General features: G+C 43.8%; 1 protein-coding gene across 1 annotated transcript in view; it reads left to right on the top strand.

The window, feature by feature from the left end:
• The window catches only part of nlk2 (nemo-like kinase, type 2), a 57,816-nt gene extending 31,401 nt beyond the window's left edge, over positions 1-26,415 (top strand). Inside the window, exons 4-11 of the mRNA XM_006640927.3 lie at positions 6,090-6,196; positions 6,961-7,046; positions 9,059-9,268; positions 10,483-10,584; positions 18,835-18,921; positions 20,333-20,531; positions 22,022-22,115; positions 23,494-26,415. Of these exons, the coding sequence (XP_006640990.2) occupies positions 6,090-6,196; positions 6,961-7,046; positions 9,059-9,268; positions 10,483-10,584; positions 18,835-18,921; positions 20,333-20,531; positions 22,022-22,115; positions 23,494-23,548 (940 nt within the window). The 3' untranslated portion in view covers positions 23,549-26,415. The remainder of the gene's footprint in view (positions 1-6,089; positions 6,197-6,960; positions 7,047-9,058; positions 9,269-10,482; positions 10,585-18,834; positions 18,922-20,332; positions 20,532-22,021; positions 22,116-23,493) is intronic.
• The last annotated feature ends 449 nt before the right edge of the window (positions 26,416-26,864 follow it).

A 26,864-nucleotide genomic window follows, 5' to 3' on the forward strand; every position in this document is an offset into this window, starting at 1 on the left:
GAATATTGACAGCAGATTAGTTTTATTCTCTTGCACACAAAACACCTTATTAAAAGGTATGTGCATTAATTCCTGTCCTCGTATAGGCAAACATCTGCACTGATTCCATCTTTGTGTTTCTGTAACCATATGGAAGCCAGACCGAAGCTAGAGCTCTTCCATTCTCAGTGAATGGAAGCCTTGTCTAGACATTAATCGAGCAAATGCAGCAGATTAGTTTGTTGGGTAGAGGGACAAGGAGAGGTCTGAAATTTGCATTTCAGCAGCCGTGCTGTAATTAGGGAAGTGCATGCGCGTTGCAGAATGCCATCAGCATGCTGGCACGAGCATTGCCTTCACAGCTCTTCCTGCAGTGCTGGCGTGCCGCCAGGCCCACAGTGTTAGCCCAGATCCTCTTCTCTTTTCTGACCCCTGATCTTCTGCGTGGGGCTCGATTTCTTGGGGTCGGACGGAGGGCAGCTCGGGAAAATGAGTCTGGTTTCGAATGGTGACAGATCTAATGCTTGCAGTTTAAGGCTGAAGTACTTGTTTCGCTTTCATTTACACTAAAGTGGAGATCCTTTGCCTGACCCATCAGTTTTGTCTGTAGAACACCCCTCCTTCTTGTGCACGGTTTGTGGTAAATTAGAGACTAATATGGAAGTGTTAATGCCTTTTTTCCATTGCATTCATACAACAGCTACAGTGAATTAGGTCCTTTCTTATATAGTGAGCCGACGAGGGTAGAAAAAAGGGGGAACGGGAAATTACTTCCCTGCGTTTTGTTTAGTTACAAGCTATTGCTTTACTTATAAGAAATTTCAGCAGCAGTGAGTGTGTTTGTCATCAGTGGGACATACAAGAATCTCTTATGTTTATCTAGTTGGTCTGAGTCTAGCTGAACTAAGCTCAAGTGTCTGAGCAACAGGAGGAGGTTGTTTCTCCACGCCAGCCCTGTGATTCTGCCTTAGAGACTAATCTGTTAGCCTTTTCACCTCCTAGCAAAACATCACAGTGTTGTTCAAGGGTCAGAGACCACATGCTTTAGTTCTTATCCCATTTGGTGCACCACTGGTATAGTGAAGGCATTATAGATTTTTTTGTCTTTGTTTTATGGTTTTCATATTGTTATTAATTGAGATTGTTTTGTCTTCTGCTTTCAGTCGCACAAGCTTGCGAATGAATCCTCTGAGTGTTTTGATTAAATATTTCCACGGGGGTGTTTTGCACCAGGGGGATCTCCTCTATATGTGTGTGTTGCACAAGGTGATGAAAACTGCTCTTGGGATGTTGTGTAACACAGCTGAAATGTCATTTTGGCCCTTAATAATAAGCAGTGTAGACATATTGGGGTTGAAGTCGGTGCAGTATTTCATTTGTAACAGCAGGGGCAATTAAAAAGGTGGCAAAAAAATATTGCATGTTGGGTTCATTGATATGTACTATACACTTGCTCACCTTTGAAATGCTAAGGTGTGAAATTTGTTGTGCAACTTTTGAGAAGTCCCAAGAGGGACACTGTGTAAAATAAAGATTATATCTAGGAAGCAGGCATGCATTAAAGAACTTTGTAAATTTAAAATAGCACAGATCAGTTGAGTTTGACAGAGGAGATGTGAAATACAGAGAAAGGGGATGAAACAAAGAAGAAAAACGTATCCATGCACGTCAGTTTCTCAGTTTGCCAGAGGTTTTGCTGTAGAGCTCTTTTGGCACAAGCAGATTTTGCGATAATTTATAATGCTATGAAAAGATTCCATCATTGCCTTAAAGAATACAAAATACATTTAGAAACTCAAGCATATGTAGGAGAACATTTGTATGGAATACAACATGAGATCTTTGTGTTTGATCTAGTCCTGATTACGCCTGTTTATACTGCTGATTCCTGAATATTTTCTGCAGTGATAATAAAAAGTGGAGCTCTTGCTGCAGAGTCCAGTGAAATTCCTTGTGGCAAGACTTAGCGTCTTGTAAACAGAGTCTGACAAGCAGGGTTGCTACCATAAAATGGGGTGTATAAGTACATTTTCCAGCCTGAGAAGAAAGAGGAGGAATTCTATTGTGAAGTAACTGCCTCCAGGTCTCTTAGAGATGTATACTTAACACATGGTTACCGCTTCCAGTTTGCAGCACTTTCCTGAAGAAGGGAATATGTGCAAACCCATAAAGAAATGCGTTGGAATATTTGAATTATTTTGTTGCATCACATAGCTTTGTCTTAGCAGAGAAGGAAAAACAAATTAACGTACAGTCTTGGCCTCATGTAAAATCAAAGCTTTAACTCTTGCCAATTGCAAATTACCACCCCAGTCCGTGAGAAGTGTTTGTTTGACAGATGCTTCTTACTTGCACCCAGGGGGCTTGTAATTTGCAACTGGTAAGTGGGTTGGTAAGTTTTAAATTAACTTTTCATGGCCTTAGCAGTTTTGTCAAAGGTTAAGCGAACATGGCCTCATGTCAGTACCAGCAGGAATGTCTGAGTCTTTGAGTTGAATATTTATTTGTAAAAGGCCACTTTCATTTTTTTTGTTTGTTGTTTTTGTGCAAGTGTTTGATCGGGTGCTGAAGTGTGTAGCATGTGTTGCACCACGCTGCCAAGGAGCTAGCTGCCATGGGAGTATATTCCAATGTGTTAAGATCCAAATTTGGAAGGCATGCTGGGTAGGTGGCTGGTGATGTGGTTTTTATTGAACGTATGCTTTTATGCAGCCCAGAATTTTTTTCAGATATTAAAACAGCAGGATTTTGAAGTTTACAGTAGGGCCTTGAAATACAGAAAGTAGGATTATGGATGGGGGAAAAACTGGATGAAGGCCAGTAGGGTCGGATTTTATTTTGCCCAATATAGGAAATAATATGATGAGCAAAACTGGGGATTCACCCTCAGTGCTGGATGCAGCCGAACGATAATCAATCCCGGGCTGCTGACTAAACCTGGGTTAGTGCTTCTCCAAACTGTGGATCAGTGGGCCTGAGAGCAGAGAATGACCTACTTAGGGGTTGCCATCTGTTTGCGAGGTTATTGTACAAGTTTTTTTGCCCCCTTTCTCTGTGTGTGTGCGTGCCTGTGTGTGTGTGCGTGCCTGTGTGTGTGTGTGTGTGCGTGCCTGTGCCTGTTTGGTTTTTGTTTTCTCATTGTGTAGCTGTCCAGTGGAGGGGTAGCATGGCCTCAGCAGTGGGCTTTGCAGGCCCTTGTGAGATTGCAGAGCTGGGCGCCTGCTGGCCACGCCTCCTAGCCGCTCCGGTTGGTGTGGAGCCTGACCTCGCGGCACAGGTGCCTCTCCGCCTCTCGTTCCCTGTAAGCGGCTTTCGTTGGCATGGCAACGACAGGTTGAGACATCTGGGATACGTTATGCTGGGGATTCAAATTTAGGAGGATTTAAAGCCTTAATAAGAAGAGAGCTTGTCAGGTCAAAGTGTCTGCCCACACGAGGGCCATTCTTTGTGTCCATTTATTTTAAAACCGCATGGTGGCTTTTCAGGGCAGTTTTTATTGTATGCAGTGCTAGTTCTAGGGGAGAAGCTTTCCAGAGCCTTATTACAGGCTGCTTGTTAATTGTTCATTTCTAAGGCTATGTATCAAAGTCGTATCAAATGCAAACTATTTGTAAGTGGTTTGCCAGTTTTCAATTCCTAAACTGTTTTTGAGTATGTAAATTGGTGTGGAATAAGTAAATGGAAGGGGCTGAAACTTTGGTACAGACTTCCCCCTAACCTAGTTCTTTCCTGACTAATTTGAATATGTAAGAAAATAACCAAAGTAGAATATTGTGCTGCTTCTCCACTGCCAGGCTGGTTAACCCCTATGTGTTGTGTTTATCGAAACACAGGCTGTTTATTTTCATTTAAAACGCCGATGACAAGACGTTCTGATGTGCCTTACAAGACACAAGAGGAGCGAGCAATTCCAGGCAAATATTGAAATATTTGTCATCATGCCTTGGCTTTTCATTATTGCTAGCAGTGAAACACCTGGAGCTGAACCTTGAGCTGTGATTCCGATTTGTGGTGAGTGCTCGGCTGAAAGGGAGAGGAATCGCAAGCACAGTTAACTGAAGTGTTTGTGTTGTGCATTTCTTTTCTTTTTTTTTTTCTGCACTTAGCAGGAAAGGTGAGTGCAGGCTGTAGCCATAGGGGAAACGGCATTTTTGTTCTGCTCGCTGCTGCTGATAGGGGAGGTGAACCTGCAGGGGGGTGGGGGGAGGTGTCTGGCTGGGATAGAGCTGTGCTTCCACTCCACTCCTGAAGAGGCCGGTTTCAGCTGCTCATCGCGTTTCTGTATGATGCGGTACCCGGCTGTTTGGCTTCCTGCAAGTCAAAACCCTGACGCTGATGTGGTATGGGGGGAAAACAGATCTCGCTCACTATAGCACGACAAGGTAGTGAATGGATATCCACTGTAACCTGAAGAGATGTTAAAATGTAAGGGTGATTGCTCAAGATGAGTCTGTTCCCAGTGTCACTGACATGTTCCGATGCCTGTCCAAATCTTCCCCTGAAGGATAATTTTTTCTTCACTAGTTTGTGGTTTTCCTGGCCACTTTTTTTTTTTGTTGTTGTTCTTAACACCTTCACAACATAAGTTCTAATTGGAAGCACCAGAGGGACTGATAGGCAGATTATGCAGTGGTGAGAGATCGGCACCAATCAGTCTTGCTGCCAAAATGCGTTCACAGTTCAGTCTTGCTCTCAGCGGCTGTGTGTGACTGTAGCCAAGGGAATGTTATCATTTGCTGACAGTGCAAGATGGCTGGATGGATAAAGACATTGCGACTGGAGAACAGCCGACGCTCTCTAGCTGTGCCACAGGTTATCTTTGGAGGTGTTGTCGTATTCCGAGCGTGAAGAAGACTAGATCGGGAAATAGCTTCCCAAACAAATGACCTCTCGGCATGAAGGCAGCTGGGCGGGTTCTGTAATGCGTGGTTCCTTTGTCCTCTGGCATAAATGTAACCGAAAGGAAAAGGGTGTGAAAAATGGAGCAGGCTGACTTTCTAATTGCTGGAGTTGATGAGTGTTTTTATCTGTGATGTCTTGCCCAGGTACTGTATTCTGTTGCAACCTGTTAACCCAGGGGAGAAAAAAAAACATTTGCTGTTGTGATTTAAAAAAATAAAAAAAATGATATTCAGCGTGCTTGATCATACATGTGTTCAGCAGTGATTAACTGTGAGTATTTATACAGTGGTCTTAATTTGATTTGAGATCCTGTAATATTGCTAAGAAGTATATATATTTTTTAAATTTCCTTTTCTTCCTCACCCCACCTATGTTCGTACGCACAGCACTCGGGGAACCTCACCAGATCCTTTCACCAGCTAACGAAATCAGGTGATGTTGCTGAACTATTCACACCAACAGAATCTTAAGATCAGTCTTTCCTATCACAGAAGATCATTTCACAAATATGTTCTATTAAGACTGATAGTTTATTATGCCTGTTCTGGTGTTGTATCAAGTTCTACACCATGTATGTTATGCTGCAGCTGCTATTCAGCCCAGTGAAATGACAGGTTGAGCCCAAGGCACAGGCCTGGCCTTATTGTGGCATCTGACTCGTCTTCTCTTTACTAAGAGAGTGACCGTCTCCTCGCTGTAGCTTCACTGGTGGAATAACTGCTCACCTCTCGTCTGCTGTGTAGAAGGTTAAGTGTGCAGCACTTCAGTGCCTGGAGATCCTCGGGGAAGGAAGAGCGCTATATAAATGCAAAGTACCAGCGTTAACTGACCTTTTCCTGTTCTCCATCCCCCCTGAGACTGCTTGAAAGGCAGTTCTGGGCTCCTTGTGGGCACATAGATGTGATTGAAAGAAAGAGGCAGGGCCCTAATTATCAAAGCATATGATGGCCATTAATTGCTCCCTCCATTATTCTACACCTGCAGCCCGATCAGTGGAATATGTTCCGTCAAGCTGCCAGCTTTAGTGAGAGGTGCAGAGCGCTGTTCTGCTCTTCCTGGGCTCCCAGCCATGGTTCCTGCTCAGAGCTCTGCCTTTTTTTTTCCTGCTTTTTCGATCCTCTAAAACAGTTCTTTGTGATTTGCGTGTAGGCTTTATTCCCCCCTTGTTTTTCTTTTAATTTTCTTCCTTGACTCTGCGCCCTGCCCAGCTACGTGGTAACCGAGCTGATGCAGAGTGACCTCCACAAGATCATCGTGTCCCCCCAGCCGCTCAGCTCTGACCACGTGAAGGTCTTTCTGTATCAGATACTGAGAGGTAAGAGCATTCACAAGCCCACCTGCTGGAACTGGATCAGATGTTGCTCGAATGTTTAATTCATTCAATCAGCCAGACTTGAAATATGAGGATTTTTCTGGGGTAACTTGAATCGCCTGAGTGTAGGTAGAAGTGCAAGATTGTTACTTTCTAGAACATTACGTTTCTTCATACCAAAACAAATGTCCCCACCAGTCTTTGACATGATTGTAGCATTTATGTTGCTGTACAGGGAGAGTGTCAGTTATCATCAGTTTTAACTAGTGGATATAATTTTTTACTTTAGCATGGACTTACATTTTTGAGTAACAAAACCACCAGATGTGATATTATACTGAAATTGAAATGGATAATGTTTTAATTTATTACTGATGTTATTTTTAAAACTACTCGCCATCATGGCAAAAACCATATGTGTGCCTCTTAAACCTTTGTTGAAGGCTCTCTTCTGATACTCAGGTGGCTTTTATTTTTGTCATACTCAGCAGCCCTTATTTATGTACCCAGTAAGCTCCTGCTTTTAACCAGATTTCCTTTATTCTGACAGAGGCCTGTATTAACCAGACTTCAGCGAGGGGAGCACATGTAGGCAGCTGGTTACGACAGGCGGGGGGGGGGTGTGGGTTTAGCATTAAACTGCACTTGCTCACCTTTTTTTTTACAGTTTAATGTAGGATATCTCAATTTCTTAACCTACTTAACGTGTGCCTGTAGTCCTTAAAGGAGCCAGTGTGATCTGGGGTGTTTTGAATTTTATCTTGTAGGCCTGAAGTATCTTCACTCAGCTGGCATTTTGCATAGAGACATAAAACCAGGAAACCTACTTGTAAACAGCAACTGTGTCCTCAAGGTTGGTTCTTCTCCCTTTTCTTGTTCAGTCAGTGCAAGTGCTGTTCTGAGATCATAAGATCATAAGTGTGTATTCTATTTGTGCCCTCGAGAATCTAGAAATGATTTAAGCTTTTCAAATGTCCACTCTTGTTTCTCTCTTTTGTTTTGCTCATCATAGGTTCAAAAACAGTGGTTTTATTGTTACCACACTATTTCATGTTGTTACCTTACTGGAACATTTGTTCCCTGCGTAAGGCCAGATTTGATTTTTCTAGTAGCAATAAGCCCACAATCATTTTGTTTTTCCTTGGTTGAATATAGTACATATGAGGCTCAAAAGAAGGGTGTTTAAAATATCAGCAACAAGGAATCAGTGTTGCATGTCAGCTTTTGAGGAATTAGTGGACCAGTCCAGCTGGCCTCTTGACCTCTATTAGACTTTCTGTATAGCACTCTGGGTGTCAGCTGGACTGAAATCGTCTGCATGGGTTTATTCATTTTTTTTTCTTCATTTGAACACCTGGCAACGAAGCGTTAATCAGTGACAAGTACAATCTGTTTCTTTAACATAACAGCACCATAAGGTGCTTAATTGTAGTCCCAATCCGAGATTCACTTCCATGGCTAAGTCACAGGGCTGTTAGAATTCGTGTTTTGGTTTCAATTACCTGGGGTCACTATTCAATCTGAACTCATCACAAATCTTTTTTTTTTGTCAGTGTCAAATCGTAAGAAATAAGACACTTGGGTAAAAGTTAACTCAAAAATTAGTTTTTTTTTTCCTGAGAGTTGTAAGCTCAGAAGATTATTTAGGCATTACATCACTTGCAGTGCAATCATCAGACTAGACAGCCAGTACATAAAGTCACTATGGTTTCACTTAATTGTGTACACAATAAAATGGAATTTAAAAGTACATGCACATTCAGATGACGTAAAGTACTTTAAAAACCTGCAGAATAATGTTGCCGTGACTGGCCGTAGCTCGACTATTTCAGACTTTGCTTTCAGCATCGAGCATCATTAGTTACGCGCCATCTATCCTCTAATGTCTCACTTGTGAAACTAGAAGGAATTAAATAGCACCCTGAGATTTGGATTCAACTTTTCTTAAAAGCTTCTGCCTCAAATCGGGATGGAGCTGATCTGCTGAGATGTTGAACAAGAATCAACCAGAATCAACAAAGGTTTTTTTTATGCAGCTTCTTGAGCCAATACAAAGCAAGTGTGTCTTGTCATCTTTTGGCAAGCCTTTTTTTTTCTTATGTATGATAGAGTGGGCATAAAAATAGTAGGATGATAAATCTTGCGGTCATGCACCTTCTCAGTTTTTAGCCTACTCATCTCCCTTTTTTGGGAGGCCTGTCTGTGGGTGTCCCTGCTCTCCTGTATGAAGAGATATCAAGCACCCTGGAAGAGTCTTGAAGATGCATCATCATGTGGTCGACTCATCTTCACATTTGTGATCTTCTTAACGCTTGATTCCACACTTTAAATTTGTATGGTTTTTGACTGGGGATCACATTACCATTCATGGTTATGTTGTAGAACAAAATTATTTTGTACAAGGCTCCCATATATCATATCCATAACTAATCAAGCCAAATGAAAGCTTTGACATGAAAAATGTAAATGTATTATAGTTTATACCCCTCGGAGTGTGCTGCTTCTGCTGCAGTGCATCTCTCTTATTGTTGGTTGCCCTTTTGATCTGAATTATAAAATGACTGCATTGTACCTCTTGGCACATTTGTAATGTGCTTTATTGAAACCACAGTGAAATGAATGGTTTTTATAATAGCTTTTCAATAGAAATGTGTGATTATTTGTGTCAATCTCAATTTATAATCCAGATTGACTTTTTAAAAATATTGTATATTTTACTGCTTAACTAAGCATGGAGTAAAAAAGAATGGCATTGTAAAATCTGCGTTTTCAAATGTGTGTTTGGGCGAGAAGGATATGGACGGCAACATTGTGTTGCCCTTGATCCCGAGTTTTTTAACACTGTCTCTGGGTTTGCCTGCGTAGATCTGCGACTTTGGCCTGGCGCGAGTGGAGGAGCCCGACGAATCTCGGCACATGACGCAAGAAGTGGTAACTCAGTATTACCGCGCGCCAGAGATCCTCATGGGCAGCAGGCACTACTCCAACGCCATCGACATCTGGTCTGTGGGCTGCATCTTCGCCGAGCTGCTGGGGCGCAGGATCCTGTTCCAGGCGCAGAGCCCCATTCAGCAGGTGAGGCTGTGCAGCTCCGGGTGACATCGGGGGGCCAGAGTAATGTTGCTTTATTGGCCCTATACAATTTCTTGCATAAGGAATTCATCTTTTCGCATACCCCAGCTTGCTCTCCATGAGACACACAGACAGGCAGAGAAGCTTGGGGTCAGAGCGCAGGGTCAGTCATTGTACAGCGCCCCTGGAGCAGCTGGGGTTAAGGGCCTTGCTCAAGGGCCCAACGGAGTAGGATTCCTCTGCCGGCTGCGGGATTTGAACCGGCAACCTTCCAGTCACAAGCACAGATCCTTAGCCACAGAGGCACCTCTCCGCCCAGAGTGGAGGCCATGATGCATGCAGGGCCGCTTGGAGCCTGCTTTGATCCTGAAGCTTCCCCCTTGCTTCCTAACAGCCCCCTCTCCCATCCCTGCTAATGTCTCTCATTTGTTCTGCCGGTTGATAAAACCGTTTTTTTTTAACTATTAAACCGTGCATCCAGCGCCTATGTGCCCTTGATAGGTGTGACGTCTCGTTCTCCTCCTCCTCTCCTCCCAGCCTCGTCTTTGATGCGGGGGGGATTTTCAGGGAAGGAAGCCCTCTCTTCTATTTATATCGCAGAGGCTCAGCCGGGGAAGTGTTGGACACGCTTTTCAGAGACTCACTCAGCATATTGTGAAACAAATGTGCCGTGGCTCATTTTTTTGTCCAGCCAAAAATGAGAATTAACGAGATTTGTCACGCAAATTTTCCAGCCAAAGCCTTGAAATTATACTGTATTTTTACTCGGAGATTGACTGTATTAATTTTGCAATGGGCCCATTCTTCACGGCAGCATGTCTTCAGCAGTATATCTGTAGTGTAGCAAGAGCAAGACCCAAGATCTTTGTAGCAGCATATTTTGCTCTGCGTGATGTGTTATTTTCTTGAGTTTGTCACAGGCAGATTTCATGTGGGTGGGATGAGACACTTATTATGTTTATTTTCTAGCAATGTTGATTTTTGAAAGCATTTACTAATTGTTTATATGTCACCAATGCGCAACGGGGACCGAGTACATTATATGTGAGGCTTCATGGGTATGTGGTTAAACGTTTGGTTTGTAGATGTTCTGTAGTGATTTGGCTTTTAAATTTCTTTTGAAATAATGAAATCCAGAACCAGATTCCCTTTCGGGAGTGTGGGTGAGTGAGCACATGGCAGTGGGGCCTTCCTGATCCTATGTCTTTGCTTTCCAGTTGGATCTGATCACAGACCTGCTTGGAACGCCATCTCTGGAAGCCATGAGAACTGCGTGTGAAGGGGCCAAGGCTCATATCCTCAGGGGACCCCATAAACAGGTAAATACTGTCAGCAGCAAATTGCAGCACATGGTCAGCAGCTGTGCCTGCCTTAGATTCCTTTCCAAAGCAGGGGAGGCTTTCTAAAAAGAAGGAACTTGTCTGGTTTGGTGCAGCTCAGCTGTGGAAAGGACAGCTAATTAGGTTGTTTTTCAGCTTATCTGTATTTGTTTTGTATTTGCTTTTCTTCTCCTCGGCCGGGGATTTCTGATGTAAACTAGAAATACAGCTAAATCTGAATGCAACACATTGCGTGACTAGTCGTGACTGTTACGAACTGTCCATTGTTCCGCATTGGAGAAAATAATAAAGGTGTTTAAAAAGCAGCACAAAGAGCACAGTGAGCAAGCAGCAGCTTGATTCCTTTCCAAATGGTGCTTTGGACGGAGTCTGCTGTCCTTCGGCGTCTTAATGAGTGTCAGTGGTCTACCCGGTATCCAAGGTTTCATCGCACTCGGAGTGAAGCTTTTGCACCGCAATGCAAGATGCTGCTGGTGTGATGTCTTAATTAAAACCCTAATTGATTTGTCTACGTGGATTCAACCTTAATGAAGTAGAGGAATGGTTCCACATTTTTTGTTTCACTTATTACGCATTTGAAATCCCTAAATGATATATGTCCGAGATACGACATGTTTTCCCACTTATATCAAAACAAAAATCACCCTAATTGTTATGTCTGGGATACTTAATTTGGTGGCATTTGGGTTTCCAGTGAATAGATGCATTTCTAAAGATAAGCTGCTGTATTCACATTGCTAGTGCGAGGTGCTGTGGAGGCTGCTCGTTACGTTGGGCTTGGCTCTTGTGATGGTCTTGGTTTTCTTTCTTCCTGTTTATAAACAGCGGAGTGTATCAGCTGATCGCTTTGTCAGGGTGCTCTGCAGGGCCGGACACCCGACCTCAAAGGTCAAGCTTGTCTGTATGTAAACGCTGCGTAAGCACTGTGGTTAGAGCTACTGACGCGCATTGATTGTGCTAAAGCTGTTCCTCTTCCCATACTGAAAGAGTCTCTGCGTCAGTCGGGTCGGAGTGGCAGTCTTCCTCTGCGGGCCCCATGGCTGCACTGCAAATTAATTCTGCCCGTTCATATCTCGCCCCCGGCCCCTTGAAATGGGTCTCCCTTCCTGCTAATGACTTTTGGCCGACCTTGCAGTTCCCTCCCCACGAAGCCATTTGGAAGCAGGATATTTTAATCGGATCTTATTGACAGGCGTGGAGACGTGACACTGGTGAGGACAGGATACACTGACTGCAGGGGTGTAGGGTTAGGGGAGAAGCAGGGAGTTTGTGTTACTAGTACGAAGTGTTAAAGGGCTTCTACAAATGAGGGAGTACAGTTTGGTATTGTCACAATTTGATATTGCATGTGGTGATCTAAAATGTGATTTCTGAAACTAGAAATGGAAAATCTCGTTTTTTGACTGCTGGCGAAACGACATGGACATTGGATCTGATCACATGGCATCAAACTGAAATTTCAGGAGGGAAAAAACGGGTTGGCATTTTCTTATTCAGTTACTGATATTTGTTATATTTATTCCATCTTTTTCCCAGGGTTACCTTTGACATGTAGATCAACATTAACGAAAAATCACTGTGTATATTCCCAATGTCCTGTGGCTGGGTCATATGCCCAGGGACTAATGTACAGTCGTGTCAAACACTAGGAGCACTGAAGGGTTAACAGAGTGCAGTGTGGAAGGAAGGCGTCTTGTAGATGAAAGTGGAATAATCAGAGTCTGCAGCTGCCTAGGCACAGCTTATCAGCTTCTTTTTTCTCCCCTGTTGAGGTAAAGAGAAGAGCAGGTTGAGAAAGAGAGGTAGGACACAGGAGAGCTCGGAGGAGTGCCTGGGATTTCAGGAATTGAGTTAGGTGCGTGTAAACAAGAGGAACAGCCAGGGAAAGTTCAAGGCTTAAACACTAGTTCCGTCCTCATGAGACGGGTCTGCGAGATGAAGAAAAAGAGGAATAAAAAAAAGATGAGAGCAGCCCAGTTCTGGACTTTAAAGATACTGATTTCTGTCTCCCGCTGGGGACCTCATTACCTTTTTAATTTTGAAATGCATTTAAACATAAGTCTCAGAGAGGGACCTTTTTGTCTCAAATATTTTGAGCTTGTCTGAATCCCCAGAATAGCTCGTTCCTTCCCTCTGATCGGAGAGCGGGGCTCTGGTGCAGATTGAGGTCTGGATGTGAAGGTTGCGCTGCTCTGAAGCAGGTGGATTTCTTTTTCCCTTTTTATATAAATTAACATTAAATGTGCTGAAATTCTTTACAATGGCGACTACTCTATTAAACGTAGTGTGAGAAGTGGTCTGGCTTTTTTGTTCTTAGCTCTGTTATTGCTCTCTCCCCTTCATGCTCCTACAGCCAATGGATGCTTGGGCCTGACACTCCCCAGATCCCACTGTAGTTTTTTTCCATGCCTCCTCATGACCCTTTTGTCTCCTGTTTTAAACAGCGGCGTAAGGAGACATTTGTGCCAAGCCGTGAAAATCGGCTCCACTAATTGTCCCTGAGCCCGGACTTATTTGATTATTTCCCAATTGAGTCTTTATGCAGTGGCGCAAGTGGCTTAGCATTAATGCATTGAGCCTTTATAGAAGCATTTGTGTTTAAACCCCCTGTCATTGAATGTCATGATCTGGGGGCCTTGGGTCTCCAGATTGTCAGAGGAGACTTGGGTTTGTGGTCTTCATGTGCTTTTCCCCCAGAAAAGCCAAACAGTCAAGGTTCTCTGTAGATGGGCTGTTTTATTTTACGGTGCCTGTGGGGTTCTCTTTGTTATCCTGTTCAGCACAGCAGCAGGTAAAAATAATAAATTAGTTGGTTTTATTTGGTTAAAGGCACTTTTGTCTAGATGCATCACAGTAGATATTTCTGTATTTTCAGTTTTGCACAGATTTCTGAATTTCAAGATTGGCATCTGGCTTTTTGATTTTGAATCACGCAGCACATAGAGGTGATTTCTGTCACTCACTGCCTTTTCCTTCTTCCTCTGTCAGCTGTTATTTAAATCACAGCTGTCAGCTTTTTTCCGATCAAGTTTCCATCCATCAGTACAGGTATCTGTGCTGATTAACGCTGTGTGCAGGGTTAAGTGCTCTTACTGGTGCTCCTTGTTTACTGCTGTTTTCTTGCTGCGAAAGCTTCTTGTTACTGTTAGTCGCACTGTCTTGATGTAATGTAGTCACAGGTAAATAGGTTAGTGTCATTTTTATACTTTATGCATTCATTCATTTAGTATTGTGTACACTGATTAAAGCCTTATCTTTTATAACTGTCATTTTGAAGGTTATTGAACAAAGAAGTAGCAAATATTTAGGGTGAGATGAGAGTGTTGAGCAGAGGTGCCTATACTTGTAAACACCATAAACGGGGTAAGAAAGATTTTAACTTTATTTTATGAAGCTGATTAGCTAATGAGTTACAGTTACTGTTCCATGTGTATAGTGTGTCCGTTCTGCTACGAATTACTTTCCTCCTCCGTCTGCATGTGAAGATATTTACTGACTTGCTTTGCAGAGTCCCCTCTGTTAATTAAAACCCAGATCTTCTGCAGACTGCTTCTGCGCCTTCTTGTAGAGCGAAAGTCGGCTTCATCTGTTCCAGCTGGTGGGACATGATCTGTGTTTGAAGAGGTAGTAGCAGTTGTGTTGCGCTCGGTGGAGTAAAAGCTCCTGGAAAGATTCCCCGGATGCCATCGCTGCTGCTGATTTATTCTTCCACCTTCATCCTCGTTAGCGTGGTGCAGCTTCTGGTTTGAGTCGGGCCCCGCGGGGCTGCGCTCGCCTCCTCTCCTGCTCTTCAGGCTGGCGAGCAAAGTCTCGCATCAGAGCTAAGCACAGGACAGATGGCTGCTCCCTGCTAGCAGCTGAAATAAGAACTCTGTGAGTGAGTGTCCCTGATTGTTTCTCTCTCTGGTAGTAACTGTGCGTGGGGCAGAGATAGTTGTACATCAACGTGTGGATCTGATGGTGTTCATGAAGAGGAGTGCGAGGCTAGAGTATCACTCGGTAATCATCACTTCATTAACTCCTTCGTAAAAGTACTTGCTTGTTTACACTGGATCAGGTCTCGACAACACGGCATCCTCAGTCTAATAGAAAGACCAGCTGTTGGCTGTTTCGCGTTGATGGTAATTTTGGTCAAAATGAGAGAGAGCCTTCAGCTTCCTGATGCAGAATATCAACCTTCACTGACCAGGTTGGCCGAATTGGAAAAATTAGAAGAATTAGGTCTGTGAACTTAGGTTTGCCAGAACATGGTCTTTAGTAAATTCAGTAAAACCTTTTTCTTGGCAAACTCCTGCTAAATAAACTGCAGCATAAAAAAATGCTGTCAAGTTTGTAAGCCCAGTGCCAATCAGAGTAGGAGTTTAAAAACTGTAAAAAATCACCAGCTCTCTGGGCTTATTTATGTGGAAAGGACATGAGACACGTGCAGGAAGTGTAGAACTGTTGTCTTGTCTGTATGGTTGTGCTGATTTTGAATAGTTTTCCTCTCGGATAGCTTCTTCCACTCTGCTCATTGCTGTGAAGTGTGCTGTGCTTACTGCATGCACCGACTGTATGAAAGAACACTCATGAGGCTTTTACAGCATTTCATCGTCCTTATTATGAGTCAGATGAAGGTTTCACATAAACGTCATTTAGAGATGTTCTGCAGGGTATTAGTGCAGTTAGTGTTATGTGATGTGCTGGTGCAGAATTACTGCAGTGTCTCAACCTTGGCAGTGACCACTAATCATCAGCATTGGTTCAGGGGAGGCATTGTAATTAAAATGCCTTGGGAGTACAAGTTGACTTGTTCATTCGTATGCAGTTTACTCTTATCTAGTCTGCGTTAGATGATATTGCCTATCAGTGCTTTTAAAGGATGTCTTTTCTATTTGTGTTTTTGCTAAACATGTTTACAGAAAGCAATTAAGTTACACTTGCTAGTGACTGTGTTGAACTGTGCCCCAGCCCTGCTGTGCAGCTCAGAAGAGCAGTGGGAACTGTAGATTGTGAGGGTAGGATCAAGGGTGCTGTCTGTGCACTGCCCACAGGATCACCATAGGCTGTCATTAGTTTCTGGCTAAACAGGATGCCCTTGTGTAGATTTGCTGTACATGTACTTAAGCTGCTTTGCCTAGAAATGAATGCCAACTGCTTCTTGGTTTTGGCTTCTGAGTTTTCTGTGCTGACGGAGGTGTACAGAGTGGCTGACCAGGTTCTGCTTCACTTTGTGCAAGAGATCTGCTGTCTCGCACTGCTCGGGGGTTTGACGTCGCTCTTCTCATGTGTCATATTTACTTGCGATGCTCTTGACTTGGTTTTGAAATGAATTGGCTAGTTGTGGGGTTTGCATGGCTGCCGAGTTCCACCAGGAAAGTGTTAGCTGCCACCAGGGCGTAAGCTGGTTTGTAAAAGCACACTGATGTTCCCATTACCAAGCGCAAGAGTCAGGTTGTTTCCATGGAATTTACAATGTTAGCACAGACCTGCACTAGATAACAGGCATACACACAAATGTGTCCCCACCCCAGTCTGCCTGGGTTTCAGTCACACTGGTCCATGTGAGGAATTCAGTCGTGAGAAAGATCTGGGCTGGAGGTGTGGAGTCCTCCCCTGCGGCTCTCATCCTCCTGGAGCTGAAGATCGCACGTGTGACTCATTGCGCTTCAGGAGGAGCGTGCAAGCACATGGTGACAGGTTTGGCAGAAATGTGCTCTGTGGTTAAGTAATCATTACACTGAGGTTTCCTCAGCAGGACTAGCTGATAAAAAAAAAAGCACACACCCAATGAAGAATTAGAAGGCGCTCAGTCCTGCCTGGCACCCTTCCTTTGTTAGGTCTCGTTCGTTTTGAAAGCTGCTCGTTCCGGGGTTTTTTTTTTTTGCTGAGCAACGAGAGCTGGCTGCTTCCGTCATCGAGGCAGGGTGCGAGGGCCGAAGCCTTCTCCCCTGTTGTATCTAGGTCAGACCTAGAACACCGCACAGGAAACTGAGCCTGGCTGTCGAGATAGACCTGCACAGCACAGCAGCGTCACTCACTTCCTCAAGGGGCTCAGGTCAGGAGCTGTAGCTGCACTGCTTGACCGAAAGAAAAGAAAATTAATCTGCGTTTTCTTCGGAGTGTTTCTAGGAAGGAAAGAACGGAGAACTGTCATTTCTGCATTATGGAATTCTGGATGAATCAATATCCAGTTGAGGTTTCGTGTTTCCTCTTCCACATATATGTCAATACAAGGCATTAAAAAGCTGTTACAAGTGATCCACAATTTTAAAATTTTTCTTTCAGATGTGTAGTTCCCGTAACAGGCGTATCGTCTGGTTACGTGATATAGATCAGCCTGTTCCTCCAGACGTGCAGAATTACTCTGTATGACCTCCCGTAAGTGACTGATCTGGACCAGGTTTAAGCGCTCATCCTGGGGTATGCTTGAATTGATCTCGGTAGAAGGGGTGTCTCAGAATGCCAATGGCTATTTTAAAAATAACATTCATAATTTAATAAGTGGTTTGAACAACACAATAGCTCAATCTATAAGCTCTGAAAGAAAAAAAAAAGAGAAATGAAGTGATCTTGACATTAATGGGCAGTGGACTGTTGACTTCCTTGTGGAAACATGCTCTTTCCTTCTAAAAGCATTAAATTTGACTTTTTTGGCAAGTTGTAAAGAAATGACTTGAACGCTAAAAGCTCAGCACAGATGTATGATTAACCAACAGCATTTTCTGCTGCTTGTCTGGACACATCCATGCTGAGGTCTAATGACCAGATGTTCATCTGTGAGGTTTGGTCATTTCCACCTCGTAATTTACTTGTTCAAAACTATGTACATGGTCAGCGGCAGGCACTGGAGGTTTATTGTACTCGCTAGACACAGTAAACTACCCTGAAGGATCATCCACTTTTGACCTGTGCAATTATTAATCCTTGCTTTAACACAGCAGTTCTTCCCACATTTTTCCATCAATGCAGTGTCTGTCGGTTCCCATAAATGAAGACTTGATACTGATCTTCTCTGGATCCTCACCCACCTGTCCACTTCCCCCTGTATTCCAAGCATGATGCAACACTGGTGCAGGGCATATTGGCAACAGGCTGGCCCTGCTATTCCCTGGTGGCTCCTGCAGGAAGTGGAAACAGTGCCTTTGCTGTGCTGGAGCCACATTGCGGGCATGTAAAGGTTGTGAATGAGGTGGCACATGCTGCCTAGAAAAGCGCTTATGGCAGGAGTGAGCAGTAATGAGGGAAAGCTGCAGCACAGAGAGCGGTAATGATGGGCTCCAGTGTCAATGTGATTCAGCTCTTGGCCTTTCTGGTTTTCAAAAGACGTATTTTGTTTCCTTTGATGCAACCACATCCACGCTGCTTGGTGCGGGGAGCCGGTCCCTCGATCCGTGCGCACGGATTTCAAAGCAGGTTCACTCCTTAATACCATACAAGTGGGCTTCCTGTGGGTGATCTGAGAGTGCTGCTCTCTTCCTCAAAAGCTCGTATCCTAGACGAAGTTGCTTCCAGCGCCGCTTGCGGATTCCGAACACAATTCTGTGTCCTGTTTTGGAATAAACAGGCTCTGCGTGCCAGATACGGTCTCTCTACAAGCCAGTCTCTCCTTCCTGAGTCATCACGAGCATAATTCTTATCTGCTCCATCAGGACGGGCGGCTCTTCCTCTCCTTCATCTGTCTGGAGAGAAGGCCGCCTGCTAATGCAGGGTTAATGTGCATTAGTGCTCCTGCATGTGCGGTGCAGTGGTGTTGCACTGGCTGAGAGATGCTTCCTCTTTGCAGTGTGAAAGCAAAAGAGAAAGGCCTCAACAAAATGCCGTTTTGTGGGTGGGACCCACTTGCCTTATCTGTTACAGATATTCTGTTTAGGCTGCTTCTGATGGCCATGGATCCCCATACAGGGCTGTTTTGTGTTCTTGTGATCTTTATGATGGGGAACAGGTGCTTTTGAAATGAGTTTGTGCAGTGAAAGAAGGAGGGTTGGAGTGGGGTCAGTTATCATCCTCTGACATCTTTCCATCTAAAAAGCATTCCACACACACACACACACAGATTGCTTATGACTTTTTCAAAAGATTAAAAAGGTTTTTAAATTCAGCTCAGTTGTAAGTGAACATTGTTATATCTTTAAACTATTTCTCATCCGTATGCGTGTGTGTGTATATATATCGTTTTTTGGGGGGATTCGGGGTTCAGGTCATGGTGGTGTTCCTGGGTGGCTGATGCACTGTGTTCTGTCTTTGCAGCCATCTCTTCCTGTCCTGTACACTCTGTCAAGCCAGGCCACGCATGAAGCCGTTCACCTCCTGTGCAGGATGCTGGTCTTTGATCCGGTGAGTGAGAGCCTTTCAGTCGTAAGGGTGTAGCTTGATGCTGGACTCCACTCTTGAAATACAGGCTCGGGATTGAAACTGGAGTGGATGGCAGCCATGTAACAGCTGGCTCATTTCAGTTCAGGAGCAGCTGGTCTCTTCGGAACCTGGGCTTGGTTTGCCTTCACAGCACCCAGTCCACGTGCTGACTAGACTCGAACCTGCTTCATTGGAAGACTGGCCCCTTGACACTGGGGTCTGTGCAACTGGGGGGTGGTTGGTTAAATGCTTTTTGAAAACTCCAGAAAAGTGACGGCACAGTTGCAGATTTGAGCCCTTTTATGATTTTTTTTTAACAGAACAACTTAAAACCCCAAAATGTAATTGGATTCATTCCTCCCCCAGGTGTCCACAGTATGTGTGCACGCAAATGGCTGTTTGATTTTTTCCGTATGACCCCAAATCACTGTCAGGGCCTGTTCTCTGCAGTCATGTCAGTGTATTACCAACACCCCCACCAGATGCCTGGACTGTGTCCTGTTTCTGCAAAGCACACTGCTCGGACGCTCTATTGTGTAGTGGAAGTGCAAACGGTCTTCTGTGCTCTTGCAGCACTTTGTTCCTCTTTCTGTTTCTGTGTGTGTCTTTTTGGCAGGGAGGGAGGGGGGTTCCTGCCTCACTAAGTGAACTAGAAACTGCTGATGCAAGTGACTCAAAGGGTTTCAAATGTAGTGGCCATTGTTTTGTGTTAAAAAATACTGTTCGAGATAAATCGCCAAAAGATTTATGGAGCGTGTCTGTTATTACAATGAGCTTTGTTCTCCCGGACCTGGGCAGAAATAAAGGCTCAGGCATCAGAAAATGGTAAAATATATTCCACTTTTTATGTGATTAATATGTTATAGTTGACAGATATTTATAGATTCCCTTTGTGCACAGTTTTGTACCTAGATGGATACATATCGCAGTACACAGAGGAAACAATCAAAATCTTCAATTTCAGAAGACTGAACAAAACAGCACAATGCACACTGGTGCAGGCTTCTTCCTGTTTCTCCCTGACAGATGCAGCAATAAAATTGCTCAGCTGGGACTGTCGGAGCTCCTCCTTCTGGTCACTTCACAGCCCTGCAGGGCCTGTTGGCTTTTGGGGGAGAAAACAGGGCGATTTTTTTCCATGGTTTTGGTTCCCACAGCTCCCCCTAGTGGACCTGCAGTGTTTGTGCTACATGAGGCAACCTCATTCAGGTGTGATACCTGAAAGGCACCGGCTTAGTCCTCTGCAGAAGGGGGAAGTAAAGGCTTTTTGTATAGTTTGAAATTGTTTTGCCCCCCCTGATTTGAAGACTTTATTTTCCACTTGAATGAGATTTGGTAATGCGTGAAATGATGGATTTGGTTGCTGATCTGAGCGCTGTTGTGGTCTGTCCAGTCGAAGCGCATCTCGGCGAAGGACGCTCTGGCTCACCCCTACCTGGACGAGGGCCGGCTGCGCTACCACACCTGCATGTGCAAGTGCTGCTACACCACCTCCTCCGGTCGCGTCTACACCAGCGACTTCGAGCCCGTCACCAACCCCAAGTTCGACGACGGCTTCGAGAAGAACCTCTCCTCTGTGCGGCAGGTCAAAGGTGAGCCGCGCGGGTCTGCAGCTGTGCCCCAGAGGCCCCAGACTGTCCACTGTCATGTTCTTTCAGTCTGGAGCAGGACAGACATCTGTGGCTTTTGAGCTGATCTGGACTCCCTCAGCCTTTTATAACTAGCAGCTATATTACCCTGCAGCTCACAGCTGGCAGCCCACTGAAGCCCAGCAGGTGTGAGCCTGGCCAGTATCTGGATGGAAGACTTAGAAAAGCTAAGGTTTCTGCTAGAAGAAGTATTAGAGAGACAGTAGGGGGCGCTCACCCTGCGGTCTGTGTGGGTGCTAATGCCCCAGTATAGTGACGGGGACACTATACTGTAAAAAGGCACCGTCCTTCAGATGAGATAAAACCGAGGTCCTGACTCTCTGTGGTCATTAAAAATCCCAGGGTGTTTCTCGAAAAGAGTAGGGGTGTTACCTCAGAGTCCTGGCCAAATTTCCCCCTGGCCCTTACCAGTCATGACCTCCTAATAATCCCCATCTCTGAACTGGCTTCATCACTCTGCTCTCCTTCCCACTGAGAGCTGGTGTGTGGGGAGAGTACTGGGGCATCATCCAGGTGGGGCTGCAAACTGGGGCTCCCCATTACCTGTAAAGTGCTTTGAATGGAGTGTCCAGAAAAATGCTATATAAGTGTGAGGAATTATTAATTATTATTATTTTACCTCAGATTTTCTCTGACTTGCTCAAAGGGAGTGCTTGCTGCTCCACTGGGCAAAGAGTAATATTTCATTTCCAGGTGAAGGTGGCAGGGGTTGATGTGTCCTTGTTCTGCTCTCCTGCGTTCAAGTCCTATACAAGGCTTCTTTTGAAGATGAATTGTGAGGCTGAGCACTATTACTGTACCGTGCAATGCTCACACACTCAGTCCTGTTGGTTCTTGGTGTTAATGACCAGGTTTCCAAGTTTCTTACAAGTCTTAGTTCAGTGAACTCCCAGCTCAACTTCAAAATGAAGGGAACAGAAATACTGACTTCCAGAGAGAAAAATAACTCAATGAAGCCTTGCTGATCATGAAGTAGAAATATTAAACCATCCATCAGCTTTTAACACTTTTTGTGACCTTTCTGCATAAATCCTTGGGCGAACTGCTTCACACTCTCTCGTCTCCTGGCTGTGGAGTCACTTCCTGCACACTGTGATGTTGTCTCTGTCCACCCTCCCCCACCCCAGACTGCAAGTCATCTGTCCTTTAACTACTGCAGCTGGGCTTTGCATCCTCACTTTGTCCCTCTGCTCTCCATGCTTTTCCAGAGCTTATTCAGACAGTGAGTCATTGTGAAGCATCTCCAGACTGTGCTATTTTAAGTCAAGCAAAAAATCCAGTAAATGACGGTTGCGTAAGAATTAAAAATGGATTTACACCATGCCATGCTGCCATCTGCATGATAGACAACAGCCGCCCCAAGTGCCAGAGAACACTGGGTGTGTCAGCAGACGATTGATTAACCATGCTGTCCTGCTCCTTGTTTCCGACAGAGATCATTCACCAGTTCATACTGGAGCAGCAGAAAGGGAACCGCGTGCCACTCTGCATCAACCCACAGTCTGCTGCTTTTAAAAGCTTTATCAGGTACAGTTCGCCTGGCTTGGCTCCACAGTATGCATGCCAGAGTCCAGGGCTCTCGGGCCCAATCGCTGGGGGACCTGGTGCCTTTGGTGAAGTCAATGAATTAACCTAATTATTAATTTTATGCATTAGACATATATAGGACCTTTCTTGAAGTCGGTTACAATTAATTACACAAGGCATTCCATCACCAAAGGTACACCTGCTTATAAATGACCAAAGAGCCTGGTTAGAAGTGTTATAGTTATGAGGATAATTAACTAAGTGAGAATGTGAGGTGGAACAAAAACTAGAAAACTCGAGGACCTCTGGGAATCGAGTTTGAGACCCCTGCTTTAGTTCTACTTGCACACAGTCCTGGCTCGACAAATTTAATTACGTTTGTGATTGACAGCCTAGGCTGTTTTATGAACGAACTGATGCCGTATGGCTTTGACTTCTCTTAGAAGTGGTCAAACTGACCCAGAATACCCTCTCTGAAGTCTACAGGTATCTGAATGAATCCGTGACAGTGGGTTACAGCAGCAAATACTAAACCCAAACATTTTATGAGCTTTGCACTGTAGTCTTAAAAGGGAGCTGCAGTCTCAGTTTCTCAGATGGATTCGGTAACCAAATAAATTCATTGACGTTAGAGAAAAAGTTGTACAAATTCTGAACTGAGCACAAAATTGGGAGATTTGTGGAAGTTGTTACTGTAAGTCGCCATGTTGCAAACGTGCATTTGAGATCCCAAGAACTGCGACGCAGATAAGCACAGGTTGTGCAGCAAATATTTCACTGCAGTGATGTTCCAACGAGACCTGCATGCTGAGTTAACAAGTAGTATTTGTCGGCAAAACCATCTCAAAATCGTGAGCAATGTTTCTATTGGATTAAAAGAGATGTAAAGAAGCAGGCTTGTGAATACAATGTAATAAGGTCACCAAACGTTTTGTTGCCTTGTTCTGAATCGCAGAACGGTGCTTACATACCTGGAACTCTTGTCTATTTTGACAAGATACTTTTGGCAAGACAGTTCTAACCCCGAAATATAAAAATAGCATTGCAGTTCCCCTTTCAGGTTGGTGCAACAGTAACCCTTCCTGAAAATGAGAGAGGGTTGGATGCCCTCCGCATCGGACAATCTTCTCGGCAGAATTCAGTTTTAGGGGCTCCTGGAGCCCCGTACCTAAGCAACAACACGCAACCAGGAGAGACAGGGGATGTGGTCAGCTAATGGACCTGATGCATGCCCAGTCCCTGAGGGCAGAAATAATAATAAGGCCAGTTAATGTCCTTCTCAATCTGGATATCCCAAATCATAGTAACGTACCAGGTATGCACCTCATAAACGCAGGCTCTGATTGATTTAATAAAAGGGGGTGCCGTTTCTCCACAGTTCCACAGTGGCCCAGCCCTCCGAGATGCCCCCGTCTCCGCTGGTGTGGGAGTAACTGTGGAAGGACGCCTGACTACTGAAGAGTCATCATTACAACGTAGCATTTCACTGGAGTCTAGGACTAGAGATTTTGGATTGTTTTTATCATGTGTGTACTGTAATTTTACTAATGAAGTTTTAAAAGATCAACCACTGCTGATTGGGATGAGGGGGCTCAGCGAACGTTGCTGTGTTTTGTGTACAGATAAAGGTAAATTTAGTCTGTATACACACACTCATATGCTGGGGCACACAGTGATGTTTAAATAGTGTGGCATCCATTGTCGAGGTCTTGAGTGCATTTTTGGAGCCGTTTAGAAATCATTTTAAAACCACTTATAACGCAATGGAAATCTTAAAAATAACACTGTAATGACCCTGAGATTAGGTCATTCAGTTTCTTCTGCTTGTGAAAGCAGTGAATAGCAGTACTCCACACTTCCCTGGTTTTTATTGGGGGGGCAGGAGTGAAAAACAATTACTGTTGTCTCAATAGTCTACAGCGTGAAGGTAGAGAAGTTTTTATTTACAGCTACACAGTAATTCTAAGAAATAATAATCAGTGCCAATATGCACATTTTAGCCTCCGTAATCGGAATGCAAAAAGAGCTGTACAGTAAACGCTTTCAGAATGCATTCAGGTCTCCCGGGTGCATCAGTATTTTGGGGTGTCACTGTGTCCGACAGGTTTGAAGAGGGTGGTTGTTCCAATAGTATTGTTTTGCCTAATTAAAGGAAGTAAGTTTTTAACAACTGCTGCACATAATGTTTGTGCCAGTTGCCAGCTTTTAATGTTGTGGCTCAGATCTCAACACTGCCCTGCCTTTGGATCCATGAGGCGGACTCTTCCAGCAGGGTAGACCCAGCGCTTCGGATTTCTGCCGGACTTCTTCTGCAAGTCATTCGTGGGACTGGTGCCCGATCCCCACCACCCGCGTCGGACGGCCTTCAGGCCCACGTGGACCTTCTCCTGTTGGCACGAGCCAGAGAGACGCCTGGGGGCGAGGCTGAGTGTGTACAGATCTCATTCTTTTCCAAGCATTTTGTCCTCCACAAGAACAGTCATTTGGGGGGAATCGGGGGTGTCTGGGGAAAGGGGTGATCTGACTGAGCCGACGGGGGAGAACTAGCAAAGCGGCCCTGGGTCTCTAGACCCTCTGCAGAGCATAGTTTTTGAGGCACCACCGGCAGGGCAGTGCAGTTGTATGGGTATTTATAACTATATCTATATCTGTTTGACTGATGTTTATATACATATAGATATAGACGGATTTAAGCATACACTGATGGTAGCGAATCAAACCAAAAGAATTAACTTGTATTTAAAACTAAACGGAAAGTAATTTTAAAAGGTAGAGGAGTAGAGTGTTGCTGAGCCATTCCTTTTAAATTATATATATATTAAATTATATATATAATTCTCAACTTGACTGAAGGCAAAAGACATTCGTGTGACCAATGGTGTCAGCAGGTGGCAGACACTGGCACTATAGTGTCACTCGTCTTAGAAATCACATTTCTTTTTTTTCTTCTTCATAGAATTGTAGCAGTGGTGTTTGCTGTTGGTGGGGAAACACAAATGTCAGTGAGTAGAGTGAGATTGGGTTTATTTATGTCTAGCAGAAGTAGACTTCAGTTCCCTTCCTAGTGCTTAGACAATTTCATACATACCTGCATATACATATAACGTACCTGCTACACCTACTGAGAGACCCTCTAAATAAAACTATTTAATATATTTTTAGAGTTTTTTTTATTTCTTAACATTCTATGGCATGCATTCTCATGATCCACAGAATATAATATGTAAATAAGTTAATAATGGATAGATTTAAATAAAAAAAATAAAAAAACAAAAAAATACAATCCTTAAACAGTACTGCTGTATAGAAGGTGGATTTAGCCTGCACATTTTTTAGGGCTGTGAATTTAATTTTATTTTTGTGACTCTTTTTTCTTCCCTGCACTGGACAGTGTAAAAAAAAAATAAAAGAAAAAACAAAACAAAAAACATAAAACCAATTATGTTAATTGTCTTGTGTCCTTACAACAGAACTGTGGAAGTGTGTATCACAGTAGATACAAGCGTTTTTTTATTTTGGTTTGCTTTATAATATTTTATTACTATTTTTAATTTCTCCTGCTTTAGAAAAACACTGAACTATTGTGTGTATATGTATATAATGGACTCACATTGTTGGTCTCTACCTCCTGGGCTTTAATAACTTGGTTGTTTACCTCCACGTTTTTAATTTTTTTTGTGGAGATTTAAAACTTGAATGTCCCTTCCAGCTTTTATATTTAAGAATTTTTTTTTTCCTTTTTTCACCTGTACAAAGACTCTTATTGGATTAAAACAAAACAAAAACATCTAAACCATTGGGTTACTGTGTAGAAAATACAGGCGAAACCTACCCAGAGCTGGTCATGGATTCTGGACTGTTAGAAGTTCATGCATAGTTGTTTAGGGATGACCTTTGACCCTTGTGTGACCTGAATAGGAGACTGGGTGAAGAGCTATTCGTAGGGATTTTAAACTTGAATGAAGTACAACAAAGTTAATCACACAAGATGGGTGCTGGGAAAGAGACTAACTGTATACTATGAATTATGTGGTGGAGGAAATGGAACTGGTACTTGTGCTATTGAAGGTTTTTTAAAAAATATTTGAAGTTTATACCAAGAAGTAATTTTAAAACTGAAAACAAATCCTGCTTGCTTCAGGAACTGAAGATGAAAAATGTTGGGAAATGACAGTGCAATACCAGCGAAGGAACTTGGTTTGTTACTGTTGTGGCAAAAAATGGCAGGTCACGTTCTTAAAAACAATGTAGAATTGAAGTACAGTGGTGAAAACTCATTAAATGTGACATTTAAAAAAAAGTTTGTGGTGGTGATTTTCTTTGATCATTCTCATGCAGATTTATACACTGTCAAAACTGTTAACCTTGGTCTATCTTGTTTTAAAACTCTTTCAAAGAGATTAGAAATGGACATAAGACTTTGTCAGAGTGCCAGGCTGGAGGAATGGGAATAAAGGAAGAGGAAAGAGAGACCGTGCCTGTGTCTCTTCTCCCCTGGCTCATGTACACCTCAATCACAATCAATACCTGCACAGTGCTCAGCCAGAGGCCAGAATTTAAAGGAGAGTCAGTTTCTCCCCCCCCCCCCCCCCTCCAGCAGAAGATTGACTAGCCAGACAGTTACTGCTGTTGTGGTTAATTGCTACTTATTCACACACACCCCCCCTCCCCCCCGCCCCAAAAGAAGAGGATGAGGCTCCACTCTTTAACTTCTCATTCCTTCCAGCCTACATCAATGCACAGTTCCAG

Source organism: Lepisosteus oculatus, chromosome 26 (genome assembly GCF_040954835.1).
Source record: "Lepisosteus oculatus isolate fLepOcu1 chromosome 26, fLepOcu1.hap2, whole genome shotgun sequence".
Taxonomy (NCBI): Eukaryota; Metazoa; Chordata; class Actinopteri; order Semionotiformes; family Lepisosteidae; genus Lepisosteus; species Lepisosteus oculatus.